The 14262-nt window shown below is 42.4% G+C and overlaps 1 protein-coding gene across 2 annotated transcripts in view; it reads right to left on the bottom strand.

Annotated features, from left to right (window-relative positions):
- LOC147717626 (E3 ubiquitin-protein ligase TRIM39-like) overlaps positions 1–14262 on the bottom strand; it is a 383703-nt gene that overhangs the window by 243061 nt on the left and 126380 nt on the right. For both annotated transcript variants that reach the window (XM_086924415.1, XM_086924416.1), the window contains exons 4-5: positions 9033–9055; positions 8014–8126 (exon numbers count right to left, since the gene is read on the bottom strand). In XM_086924415.1, the coding sequence (XP_086780541.1) occupies positions 8014–8126; positions 9033–9055 (136 nt within the window). The remainder of the gene's footprint in view (positions 1–8013; positions 8127–9032; positions 9056–14262) is intronic.

Raw genomic sequence — 14262 nt, 5'->3', positions numbered from 1 at the left:
ATTACAGATAAAGCGCCGATAAAAATTGGCGAATCCCAAGAACCTCTGTATGTCTTTTACATTTCGTGGAGAAGGCCAATCCCTTTACAGCTTTCACTTTGGACTCGTCCATTGCAACTCCCTCCGCCGAGAGAATGAAACCCAAAAATTCCACCCGACTGGCATGGAAGACACACTTCTCCAATTTGACAAAAAGTAGATTTTCCAGCAATTTTTTCAAAATGGTCCGCACATGACCCACATGCTCTTGAATGTTAGCAGAAAAAATTAGAATGTCATCTATATAAATGACAACAAACCGATCCAAGTACTCGCGCAGCATATCATTCACGAAATGCTGGAAGGCAGCAGGAGCATTGCATAGCCCGTAGGGCATGACTTGATATTCAAACAGGCCAAACCTGGTACAAAATGCGGTCTTCCACTCGTCTCCTTCTGCCATTCGTACCAAGTGGTAAGCTCCACGTAAATCCAACTTGGTATAGACTCGAGCTTCTTTGACTTGGTCCAATATTTCAGAAATCAACAACAGAGGGTAGCGATTCTTCCTAGTGACCTGATTTAATGCGCGATAATCTATGCAAGTCCTCAATTTCCCATCTTTCTTCGGAATGAAGAACAAAGGAGATGACACGGGGGATTGCGAAGGACGAATGAACCCATTTTCTAAATATTGTTCCAAATATTCTTTCAAATGGCGGTTTTCGGCTTCTGACAAAGCATAGATTCTGCTACAGGGCAGTGAAGCCCCAGGTTCAAGTTCAATTCGACAATCATACTCCCTGTCAGGAGGCACTTTCTTGGCTTCGAATTCATCAAAGACTGGTGACAGATCCAAATATTCTTTGGGAATTTCCGGAATTTCCACTGCACAGATCATTTGTGGTAGCTCCGCCAGATGGCAAGATGGAGATGGCTGATGCTCTAAAGGAAAGGAGTTGAAACAATGTTCCAGGCAAAAATCGGAATTCAAGTCAATTGTTCTCTTTGCCCAATCTATTCTCGGATTATGCTCAGTGAGCCAGGGCAATCCCAAAATAAACTGAAATGGAGGAGCATCAATTTCAACAAAACTTCAAAATTGACAGATGAAGAGCAGGTCCCAACAAAACTATCTCCTCGGTATCGTAAGCAATTGGTCCGGAGGATAGATTTGTACCGTCTACTGCTCAGCCCGGCTCAGGCTTCTCTTTCTTGATAAACTGAATTCCTAGGGTTTAAGCAAATTTTATGTCACAGAAGTTCCCCGTGGCCCCAGAATCAATCATGCCTGAAACTTCATTAACCTTCTGCTCTCCAAATTGGATGGAACAAGAAATGATCAAATGTGGAGCAGATGATTGAAGAGTGTTCACCAATAACTGCGCCTTTGGAGCTGTCTCCTCATCCGCGCCCATCAGAGCAGCTCCTTCTACTGATGGGGCCTGTCTTTTACCCAATTGTTGGTTTTTGGTCTCTTAAGACATTCTCTTACAAAATGTCCGGCATTACCGCAGTACATACATAATTTACCACTCCTCCTTTTCTCACGTTCCTCTTTGGTTAATGGCCCTCGAACGGTCCCTATCTGCATAGGTTCTTCGACTGACCCCGATTCATTATTCTTGACCGCTTCAGACCTTACCCTATCGAAACGAGGGGGAAAAGGTCTGGTGTCTTTTCGTTGTTCACTCTTTCTTTCTGACTGACGTTGATCAATTTGCAGAAACAAATCAATTAATTCGGACACATCTGCGGGTCTCTTTGGAATCTGAGCGAGTCCATCTTTAATCTCGTCCTTTAATCCTCTGTAAAATAATTGCTGCTCTTTTCTTTTCTCTTCTGGCCATCTAGTCTCCACAATTAGCTTGTTGTATTGCGCCAGATATGCCACCAGGTCTCTGTTGCCTTGTCTCAAATCCAAAAGTTCGGTATCTGTTGCCTGAGAAATTGTTCGACTATCAAAAATGCGTAAAAACTCATGTCTTGAACTCTTCAAATTTGTATAGGACTCGATCATTGGTAGATACCAAGGGCATGGACCATGCAGCCGCATCTCCACTCAGATAGGACAGTACGAAAGCCACCTTTGACTGGTCCTCTTTAAATATAATAGGTTTGCATAGTAAGTGTAAAGAGCATTGTGTGAGAAAAATTTGAGCCTTGAGTGGGTCACCTGTGAATCTCTCTGGGCCAGCTAAAGGAATGGTGGGAGAGAATGCATGTATTACCTGCGTGGATAGCTCAGTGGTGGAGGGAGAGGGGAAGAATGGTTGCGAACTAGACTCCCTAGGTAAGGTACTGGAACTAGCCACAAAATCATCAAACCTCCTACGTAGAACACCAGCCTCCTGTCCAGACCTCCTAACCTCCTCCATAGTTTCACCCAATTGTTTTTGTATTCCCTCAAGAACTAAAGCTAACCCTTTAACATCTAAACCTTCGGCCATTCTGATCGGATGGAAGATTCTGTCTGGCACTTCAATCTGTCGAGCGTCGAATTCCAGAACCAGGATTCCACAGGATCAGAAGATAGCTCCCAACTCCCCTACTCCACTGCAGCCAAAATCTCTTTTAACTAGCAGCAAAGGGGGGGGGAAAGGAGAAGTGGAGAGAAAGAGAGACTGCCACTGCGGTGTCTTGCTACACTGGAATTTCCGTGAGGAACTCCTACACCTGTAATTACAAAGCACAAGATTACTAGTTCACACAACTGTGTTCTGACCCCAAACAATGTATTCACTCCTGCCTACAAATTACTACACTTTGTTTACCTGTGCTAACAGTGGTAATTGCCTCTCTCTTGTTGTAGTTAGTATGTTGATTAAAGTCTTTATTCAACTGTCTTTTGCATATCAATATTTGTAAACGCTGTCATAGAGCATTGATGATCTGCGCTGATCTAGTTAGTAAGCACAAATATATATATATATATTTTCACCTACTTGAAGATATGCTCTTGATATGCTTAAGGTTTTACTTCAATAGTTCAGTCTCAAGTCTTAAGCAACGCTGACTGGAAAAACTCTTTCTATAAACAATGTGCAGTTCAAAAGCGCATACTTTTCTGGACTTGATACATGCTGCAACTGTAGCTACTAGAATTCTTGCCTACTCGAAATTCTTCCTCAGAATATAGAGCAACATTGTAGACTGCACCAATAACTTCAATACTTGATAGAACCAAAGATATGAGTCCGCGGCACACTGGGAGAAGAGATTCTAAGTCTCTCCTACGACCAGCCACCGCAATGCCTTAGTTTCCCACGACGACTATAATTTCCTGCTTTCCGACCCTTTCACTGGAACTCTTCGGAAATGGGAAGGAACGAATTGGCGAGCGGAAAATCCCTCGCGAAGAACTGACTGGAAAATATCGGTGCACTGGAATTACGCTGCTACTCCCGGTAAAATGACAGTTGAAGTGCGCCGAGCATCATCGCTCGTGCACGAAACCAACTGTCACCTGAAGAACTGGAAAAAACGCTAGAATGCTAACTAATTGATCGCGGAAGCCGCCATATTGGATACAGTGAAAAACGGCAAACACGATCTAACAAGTCTTTAGGAAACGGTGAGCCACCAACTGCCTCCAAGATAACTGAGGCTTCCCACTACGACTCATCAAGTGCCTTCTCAGCAAACTGCGGCTGAGACTGTAATTCTGACAGTTTAGGCCCCTTGCTATTGTCGACAGCTGCCCAGCAAGTAGTGGGCAGCTGCTACGTTTAGGTTTTTGCGCAGTGGCGCAACCTGGACCCTAATGTAATTTATGTGCTGTTCTGATTCATGTGCTATCGCTTTTTGGGTGTTAGGAAATGTACTGTGTGTAGTCTGTTTTGCTCACCCTGTGTTCTGATGCATCTAAATGTGTTTATGCTTAGGAGGTTGTTTTTTCTAGTATAGCTATGCTAGTGAGTTCATTGCTGCCTGCCTGATATTTGCTTATGGTGTTTAGGATTGCGTAGGTGGTACTTACCTTTTACCAGTGGTTACTGGTTGTGTGCTACATTTCCTATTTTTGGTGTTACAAGTTATTATATGTGCTATGTTCTATGTGTTATTCCTACAAAGTGCTAATTCTACCAAGTGCTAGTTCTAAGAGTGCTTATTCCTGACAGTGGTCCATGTGGCCCTGTCCCATGTACATAATCCCCGGTAAATTCTACCCGTGCCTCAGGCACATTGTAAAGTGTGTCTTTTTTATCTTATGTGTTTGGTATAATACAAAGGCTATTTTTATATATAACCTTGTGTGGAGTTTCCTTTGTGGGGGGCCTGGGATATTGTTGCTGGTGGGTGCGTGCGCAAATACTTAACCTACATTGCCTCCGGGATTAGCCTTACTGCTCGTGTCACGTTACCTAGAGGGTGAGCAGGGGTTATCTTTGGTGTGTAACTCCCTTGCCCTGACTAGAGTGGTGGTTTCTGCCTGACTTTGGCGCAAGCCTTAGCCAACCGGAAATCGCCATTTCTAACAGCCCTCAGTACACTTGTCTACTTAGCGCCGAGATGCCCCAGGGTGATTTGACCGCTTTACAAATATTTAACATAACATAACATAACATATTGGTTGGCATATATGATTAAAGAAAGGTAAACCATAGCTAAAACAATGGCAAACCTCCCATAAAGAGTCAACTACATACAGAGTCAACAAATGCCAAGTGAACACAAGGTAATAGAATATGGGAACAGCTGAACCACCAAGGACAGTGATTAACATTCTGGTGAATACTCTACCTATTCCCACATTCTTCACCTTTAGAATATACTAAAGCGCCAGACTGGATCCAACGCGGAGAATGGAACAAATTGGTGGAGACAGTGTATTGATCTCATAACTTCAGATTTCTTTAATCAAAGAGTCATCTCCATAGAATGGGGAGGAGGGAGGTCAATGAGGAATCTGCAGTTAGAGTACCTACCTGAAAGAGCTTTAACAAAGGTAAGTAACTTGTCCTTCTGATGAATGCTTCTAAAAGCAATTTTCTCTCCTAAAGGGAGTGGACCAAAAAGTCCCTCAGAGCCAACTGAGCAAAGTAAACTTCCCGCTGGGGCAGACTATACAAACAGTAGGGTTCTTGAACATGGGCACTGATGCCCACATCACAGCCTGGCAGATGTCTAAAACAGGTACTTCTCCCACCAAAGCTTGCACTTCTTGGCATGTGCACATTGATTGGGTCCTTTTCTGCACTGTCTTGCCTTTCTTTACACTAAATAAAACCCAAACACAGGTCTTTATTGCAACTTAATGCCCTCTTATGGTCAGGAAGCTGGATTCGGTCTTCCTCATTCAATGTGTGCAGCGAGGCAAAAATGTAGGTAGAATGATTGATTGACCAATAGGAAATGAAGTCTCAACTTTTGGAAGGAAGGCCAACGTCATTTGTACAGAAATAAAGTGGTGTCTGTAAGCATCTGCAGCTCACTCACATGGCATAACTGACTTAACTGCAGTGAGGAAGATGTGATAGTTATAAATGCATCAGGAACAGCTGTGCATAGGCTTAAAAGGTATGCACATGAGAAACGTCAGTTCAGTACCAATAAGGCATAACAAAGTGGGTGAGGATTGGGAGTAAACCTTTTATGAAACAGACCACAAAAAGTAACTTAAACAAGACCGTTAGACAGGAAGACACACGGAAAGGTTGAAGCAGCTAATAAATAACCCATCAATGTGCCCGCTGCATGGCCTTGCATAAAAAAAGTCTGACTTGTAAGGGGTCAGAGTTTTGGCACCATACCAGGCAACAAATCTTGGCTCTGCGCCTAGCATAGATTGAATTCATTCAACGATCTGACTACAAGGATGACATAAACCATCTCTGTCGGTATGTCAAACACATTCTGTTGCTGCCTATCAATCTCCACGCGAAGAGGTGTAGGTTTCAGAGACTTGGATGCAGGACCCTGCATATCACCCTCTCTTGGCCCAGTACCGGCCGATGAAATGCATTGGGCCTGGTCTGTCTAGATCTTCCTTATAGCGCGAGGCATGGAAGGTAGCAGTGGAAATAGAAACAGGAGTCCTTACTTCAGTTCCAGATAGATTGCGGCTACTAATGTGTGCCTAGGAGGAAACTCCACTGCATAGAATTGCTGACACTGTTTTCTCAATTGTGGGGAACAGATCTAGCCAACTATTCCCCGTTGATCAGATATGCATATCGCCACCTTGGAATGAAGATGCTTACCATGTTCCGCCAGCCAACACATGCCCAGTTCATCTGCTCTGGCATTCAAGGACCCCACTAGGTGGTTGGTGACCAAGAAGACACTCCAACTCCTATAACAGGATTCAAGACCTCATCCTACCCTGCCTGTTGCAGAACTGCATGGCCCTCATGATGTCTGTGAGGCGCAGTCCCAGCCTACTTCTGATAGATGGCAGACAGACTTCTAGAGCCAGAGAAATCGTTTTTCAGTTTGCTGGCTCTTTGTTTATTAGTCTGGTTCAGAGTTCACACAGTCTGACTTGTCTACTTTCTGTTTATTGTCTTCTTTCCGAAGTACTGACTACTACCCTCTTCATCAGGACAAGACCGGGTTGTGCCAGAGACCCTCGGAAAGAAAGGAGGCGAGTAGGTCAGCATGGGTTCCTTCACCCTTTCTCCTTTTCCTATTGTCGCTTTGCCTTTTCTGTTTTCTTCTACCCTTGATAGGTTATTTAATTGTAAAACTAATGACAAAAACAAAAACACCATAAACAAAAAAAAAAGAGCAAGCTCTCGTCTTCGCTTACAATCCTCCAGACCGAGAGTACAAACTTGGTTCTAAATGACTCTAGCTTAAACAAGGGAATTCTGCCCAAGTAAATTTCTTCTTATTAAAGAGAAATAACCAGATCAAAAGTCTTCTTTTTTTAGCGTCAATAGTTTCTAGAGACTGTGCTGTGACGTCGCCACTCCACCTTTCAATTCACTAGTTTTTACCTGTGTAGCCAACTTGCGCAAGTGGTGGCTCACCTGTGTTACCCACACCCTTCCTACAGCGTGGCGGGAGCCAGGCACCTCTCTGGTACTCTGTGCAATTGAGAGGGCTTGTGGCTGTCTGCATATCCTCTTGCTTGTCTCTGTCTGGGCCTCCGAGGGAGAGGTCGTAGGCGCTGGATTAGTGCTAAGGAATGGAAGCGCTAGTGCTTTGCGGCTCACCCGGACATTGCTCCATTCCCCTGAGGATCTGCAATGTATTCCAATCCGGATTCAGACTTTGCACCCCTTTGGCTGTCAAACCCCAAAACAGGCTCCCGCTTTACGGTATAAAAAGTGAATAATGTCAACTACACACTGGGAGTTTTTTCAGAGTTTGTGTGGACACCTGTGATTGACATGGTAGACTTGGACAAGAAAGACACTGGAGGTAATGTTGTCGGGGGAACCCCTAAAAATAGGATGGTATTGGGCCTGCCAAGGGGTTTTCCCTACCTTCAAGAAAACCATATACTCCGGACCTTTAATTGAGGTGGGTTACTGAGAAGAAGGAAGAGATGGGACATCAGCCACTTTTTGACAAATATCTCAATTCCTTCCTCCTCTAAAACACATCCTAAGGATATCTGAGAGATTCAGTACAATATTCAGATTATTTATTAAAGCTGAAGTCCTTTACCACTTAGTAGGAGCAGAATTTTGGGTCTCGCGTATGACTCACATTTTTTTTATTATAGCTTCACAGGAACTAAACAGAAAGAAGTCAGTTACGGAATTATCTGTTTTCAACATGTCAATGGTCAAATCACAGCAGGACCACTCAGAGTATTATCCTTATGAGGTAGATTCTCTGCGGACCATAACACTGGATGAATAAGTGTACAGGTATTTTACAAGACTTCAAAGTTGGATGTCTGTAGCATGAAGTTGAGTTTTATTACTGCACTAATGTTATCATCAGCTTTGATGCCTTGAAGCTGTTTAATAGGTTGGGATTTAAGTAACTGAATATTTTGGTGATCTTATAAAAATAGACATTTACAATTTACTACACATTTTGTATGGTCGTATTAATGACAACTTTGTGTTTTCTCACCCAATGATTCCAGTATCTTCATCTGCAGGTCCACTTCCTTCACCTTATCTGTCTCATTTTCTTTCTCCTTGATGGTATCATAAGCTATTTGCTGAGCTTTGATATTTTCATACCTTGAAAAAAGAAGTAGGGATGGCATCAAATTCTCATCTGCTCAGAAGCAAGGTATAGTTAAGGAATTTGAATTCTGTCAGATGAATGTGGGGTTATAACAAATTGTAAACAGTTAGGGAGTGGGCAGGCTGCTTCCACCGTGGAATAAATGAGAAATAGAACATGGGGTTTTGAACAAAAAAGCAGCTGATTGAACACCGCGAGACACCTAAGGAATGAGAGACTTCTCAGACCAATCGATCGAACTGGGACCACTATTGTGGGATACAATAAGGAGTAAAGGACCTCCGAGTGCAAAGGATCAGACACGGAGTGCACCTAGACTGAAAAATAAATGACGGGATTTCCCAAAGGGAAGTACTTGACTGGAAATCTAGACCATCAAAGAAAGAAATGAGATGCAGCTCTAAGATTAGAATGGGGCAAGGACCATATACAGTAAGGAAAACAAATGCTCAGTTGTACCGTATAACCCAAATATGTTAATGAATTAAATATTATTTACTCTCATACAAGTAAATAAGGTAAACATGCTCTGTAAGTAAATCTATAAATAATTAGTCAATTTAAAAAAGGGACTAATAACAAATAAAACGTTTTTTAGTATAGCACATTATACCAAAATGTTACTGCTTCTACATGCTGTAAAAAGTACAACTGCAACACACACATTACAACAGTATTCCATTTACCAGTGTCAGAAGGATGGAAGCTAGAGTCTGCAAAGCCTGTGACCTTAAGAATACATTGTTCAGAAGCAACCGTTCAACACAATCAGCCACACTGTTCCAATATACATCAAAATACTGCTTTATACACATGTAAGAGTGTAGTGTGATAAAAGTAACTATGATGTCTCCTCAATACTGTTTTGTGTGACGAGCTAATAAAGAAGAGAATCGTACCTGCTCAACACGGTCTTTACATCCTGGGGAGAGAAACATGAAGAGATTAAGATAGAAAAAAACAAAAGTTGATATTTATATTTAGAAACATTCTTAACAAACTCAGTAATTACAAATAACTATATACAAATCTAAATAAATATGGTAATAATGAACACGTACATTTTCTACTGACATCGGCAGATAAAGCATCAAGCAGAGATTTACTTGATTAACCTATGAATGCATTAAAAGGACTCTAGAACGGTCGACCTGGCACAAACCATTATAAGAGAATGCTGTAATCTAGATCATTACAAACGGATTGGGTGGCTAAATTATGTAGAAACAGTACTGAAAGGCCTAGGGATGGCAAAACGTTTTCAGGACCCCGACACTTGCAAAGAAGTCAAGAAGAAATGGTTAACGGATCTATATTCCCAAAGAGAACAAAAAACCTGAATGGAAAAAAACCGGATCAAAACAGTCTTCTATTGCATATGACCTGGTTCCACCATTATCAGGAGAGGGTTTTCATTATTTATCGTGCATAAACAATTCGCAGCACAGATTCATATTATTACGCTTCAGACTGAATATGATCCCGATACTCTTGGGCTACCCACAAAATAAATATAGATTAGCAGATCTCGCTCCCTGCCCCTGTAACAACCATGCTGTCCAGTCAGACCTGCATATTATACTATTTTGTCAAAACTACTTTGAGGAAAGGAAAATATTTATACTTCCAATCCTTAGGCACCATAAATTTAGGCAATGCCGGGTCGCCGTGTATTTTCTAAAGGCTTTACCAGACCCATTTGTATGTTTCTGTGTTGCTTCATTTCTATGGGCCTGTTTTAGGAAGAGAAAAAAGGTGGGAACACTTTTTGATAGTAGTGTGTAATTTTTAATCATGAACCGTTCTCTCCTTTCATACAAATGATTTTAAAGTTCCTATTTCTGATCACAGCAAACTTGTTTAATACTTATTTTAACCAATGTAAATATGTATTTAATTACTTGAAATTATTTTATATGAGCTGTTGTGCTTTTATGGTCTATTTACAAAAGATCGAATAAAGATGTGTGACTGACTGACTGACTCTAGAACCATACTAAAATACACTATTATAACAAAAGAGATAAATGGTCCTTCCAGAAGATAAGATTAGTTAGATAAAGGGACCTCTTTCTCTGGACATAAGAGCCGACATGGGTAATGGCCATAAATGCATGAGATCTCTAAATCCTTCAGTGCCGCTTCATGTGACCCTACATGGAACCCTACAACAAACATGGTAGTGCTTTCATGGTAATCAGCTGTTGAATCTTAGACGGGCCTGCCTCCACACTACACTACCTATTGTTGATGTCGCAGTGGTCAGTACCATTACCCTTAAATGCTACTTTAGAAATGAAAGTAACCAATACAGGTCAACTACGATAATCTCTATGCTATAAAGCCAATAACACCTCAGTAGGTTACCATGAAAGAACACAAGTGAAGATGGCACACAGAGCAACAACCACCAGGACACAGAACAAACAGATAATAATAATAATAATGTAACTTAACAAGGAGTGATGGAACACTTATAATTCTCAGGTACAACCCTGATAGGTGCGCACTCTTAGAGAACACACACCTGTTGGGGAAGATTAAGAACACAAGTTCTGGATTGTGGGAAAAAGCAGGAGTGAATGTCTAGTCTCTCAGTTCTAAGCCGCTGGCTGCTCTCAGTGACGTGTGAAGTTGTGCTTGTCCTACATCCTCTCCGCTTCAATGCACTCTCCGCTCCTGAATGATGCTGCTGTAGAGATCCTATGTTGTCACAGTCACTGCCAGGCCAAGATCGCAACAGCTGTATGACCTGCCTCCTCTGCTGCAGGCCAGACACCTCCCTCCTCCTCTCTTCAGTCAACAACCTCACATACCTGACAGTGGCCTAAACTCTTTTGACCCAAGCACTGTTTCACTACTGTAAGTACCTCCACTTAACCTTGAATTTTCTTCAGGTCCTATGCATTGTGTATCCTTGAATTCATTATGCTACGCTCCAGCTTGCTTGTTATCCATTCCCTGTAACGCAATTCCATTGGGGTGAAGTACTTTAAGAAATTAGATTTGAAAAAATATAACCACACAGTTTCAAATTCGTTTTTCTATGCTGAAACAATAACGAAATGTCAAAACTATTCTAAACCAAACATCTTCTGACCCTCAAACCTCAGGGCTTGCAGATGAATGGATGCAGATTAGAGCAGGAACCAACCATATCATGAATCCTGGACCCTGGTTATGGTAATATAGTTACCAGCTATCATTTTGTTGTTGAATTAAACCTTGGTTGAGGACTATGGTCAGGATGATTGCACTGCTTTGTACACAGGATGGTAACATCGACATCTGAACATGTATGTTTAGAGCCCTGTTTTAGCTAGATGTTATGCTACCATAGACTAGTGTCTCTGTCTTCATCTCCTAACTTCATTCGACACAAACTGGCATTGCTGGTGTCTGGGAAGAAACAGGGATCCCTCTAGAGTCTCATACAGCTCCTTCAATTATTAAATGTTTTAGCTAGATCAATTTTTAAAGGCCTCTGTTAAAGGTTGTCAGACCCTGTTCAGGGTTGGCTGCAGGAAAAACAGAGAATTGATTCGGGGTCCCAACTGTGGTGGTTGAGATCATTTGCATTATTAAAAAGAAATCATGCAAGACTTACGAATGTCAATTTAGTAGCAATACACCTAGAGTCAGCAATTGGTAAGGCATTGGATAATATCGCCCCCTTACGCATGGTTAAGTGCAGGGAGAAGCCATCACCCTGGTTTACGGAACAGCTAAAAGAAACCAAGTCCATCACAAGAACCGCTGAGAAAAAATGGCGGAAAAGTAAGGACCTAACGGATCGTAAGACCTATCAAACTCTGCATACCAACTATAAGCGGGAAATAAGATCAGCTAAGAGGGTGTACTTAGCAGACCGTATAATTAAAGCCGAAAACTCCTCGAAAGAGCTTCTTCAAAAAATCCATCACCTGCTCCTGATACTGTAGAATGGACCGAAGCACTCTCTAAATTCCTGGAGGATAAAATCACAACCATATGCGAATCCTTCAGCCCAGACTCTCTGCCTACACAGTACCCAGATCATGACCCTACCACTGACAAGTCTCCCTCCAGATGGACTACCTTTGAAATGTTTGACAAGGATAAGACCATTATAGTAGGGCAAAATATCAAATCAGGTTCCCCGAATGATCAACTACCCCCAAAACTATTTACCTTACTCGCCCCAGCTCTAGTAGACTGTCTCACTAGCCTCCTTAATAAATCTCTGCTGGAAGCAGATGTCCCAGAAATCTGGAAGGCGGCGAGAGTAAGGCCAATATTGAAAAAACCAGGAGCAGATGTTAACACTCTTGTAAACTATCGACCCATCTCCCTGCTCCCATATTTTGGAACAATATTGGAAGCATCGGTCAACGGACAGCTGGTAAAATATCTTGAAATGAATAACCTACTTGCCCCTTCACAGTCTGGTTTCCGCGCTGCCCACAGTACGGAGACAGCACTGGTCGAGGTCGCAGACAACATAAGACTTGCATTGGACAAACACCAATCTTCCATCCTTGTCCTCTTAGATCTGTCTGCGGCCTTCGACACCATCTCCCATCGTATTCTGATTCAGAGACTATGGGAGATTGGTGTCAGAGGGCAGGTATTGGAATGGTTCAAGAGTTACTTATCAGACCGGACGACCACAGTACAAATAGGCAGAATCCTGGCTAGCACTCGGCCTGTCAAAAGAGGGGTGCCACAGGGCTCCATTTTGAGCCCCACGCGTTTTAATATTTATATGGCTCCCCTGGCCAAAGTAAGCAGAGCGTTCGGCTTCGATGTTCTATCCTATGCCGACGATACACAAATTCTGGCCACTCTTGGCCCTGACATTAATGAGACCAAAGGCCGTTTTAAGAACTGTCTGCTGGAGGTAAAAAATTGGATGGGTCAAAATCACCTGCAGCTGAATGGCAGCAAGTCAGAGGTCATGTTGTTCGGCAAAGCCATTGAACATTGGACCCTGGACTGGTGGCCTACGCAACTGGGCGAATGCCCAGTCCCCAAGGAATCGGTCCACAATTTAGGTCTACACATGGATAATAAGCTCTCCATGAAAGCTCAGGTAAACCATATTGTTGGTACCTGTTTTGGCATCATGCGCGGCTTGCGTAGGGTCTTTAAGTGGATACCAGCTGAAGCCCGTAAGCCCTTAGTACAGGGCCTCATTATAAACAGGCTCGATTATGGCAATTCACTACTACTTGCCACAAATGAATGCCACCTCAGGAAGCTGCAAGTTTTGCAGAATACGGCAGCACGCCTTGTTTTGAACTTACCTCAAAGATCCCCGTCTGCACCGTGCCTAAAAACCCTACACTGGCATCCTGTAAAAAAACGGATCACGTTTAAAACACTATGTATGGTACACCAACATATGTATGGAAGAGGCCCAAAATATTGGACCAAGAAACTCACATGGTATATGCCAAGGAGGCAGCTGAGATCAAGCACTGAGTCATTACTCACTCCATTGAGAATTCAAACTGCCAGAAATGGAGGTCGCGCTTTTGCCTTCTTGGCACTATCTCTTTGGAATAAAATGCCTCTCAGTCTGCGCACAGCCCCTGAACACACTAGTTTCCGAAAGAAGCTTAAGACCTGGCTTTTCTGCTAATTTTAGCTGCTTACCTTTCTGTCAGAGTTGTCTGCATGCGCCATGAGACTCTTTGGACGTGATATGTGCGCAATACAAATATCCTGACTTGACTTTACTTGACTATACTGTTCTCTTTAGATAGCAATGCTACCCCAGATGAAGACAGTGCCCAGCTGTGTGACAAGGCAGAGTGGAGATATCAAGTCTCCCTATTCCCCTTTCCTTGAGTCTAGCTCTTTTAAAAAAACAAAAAAAACAACCATATGTAAACATTTTCTTATGCACACACAATAATATACAGTTACAAGCAGTGTCAAAGAGATCAAAACAATTCAATGTTCAACATGCGTTCGAACCCGACACTGTATATTGTCACTTTGAAAGAGGCAGAGTTCCTCTCTACAAAATTACTGTGGAACTTATGGCCCGACTGACCTTTATTGCCTGCTGAGAAGCATAAAGGAGAGAACCAATTCATATTAATAGGATCATAAGTTGTAAAACCAGGATTGAAGAACCACAGA

This window comes from Lissotriton vulgaris, chromosome 5 (assembly GCF_964263255.1).
Source record: "Lissotriton vulgaris chromosome 5, aLisVul1.2, whole genome shotgun sequence".
In the NCBI taxonomy this organism is placed as follows: Eukaryota; Metazoa; Chordata; class Amphibia; order Caudata; family Salamandridae; genus Lissotriton; species Lissotriton vulgaris.
The sequence above is the reverse complement of the archived record's forward strand: the minus strand, read 5'-3'. Positions and strand labels throughout refer to the sequence as shown.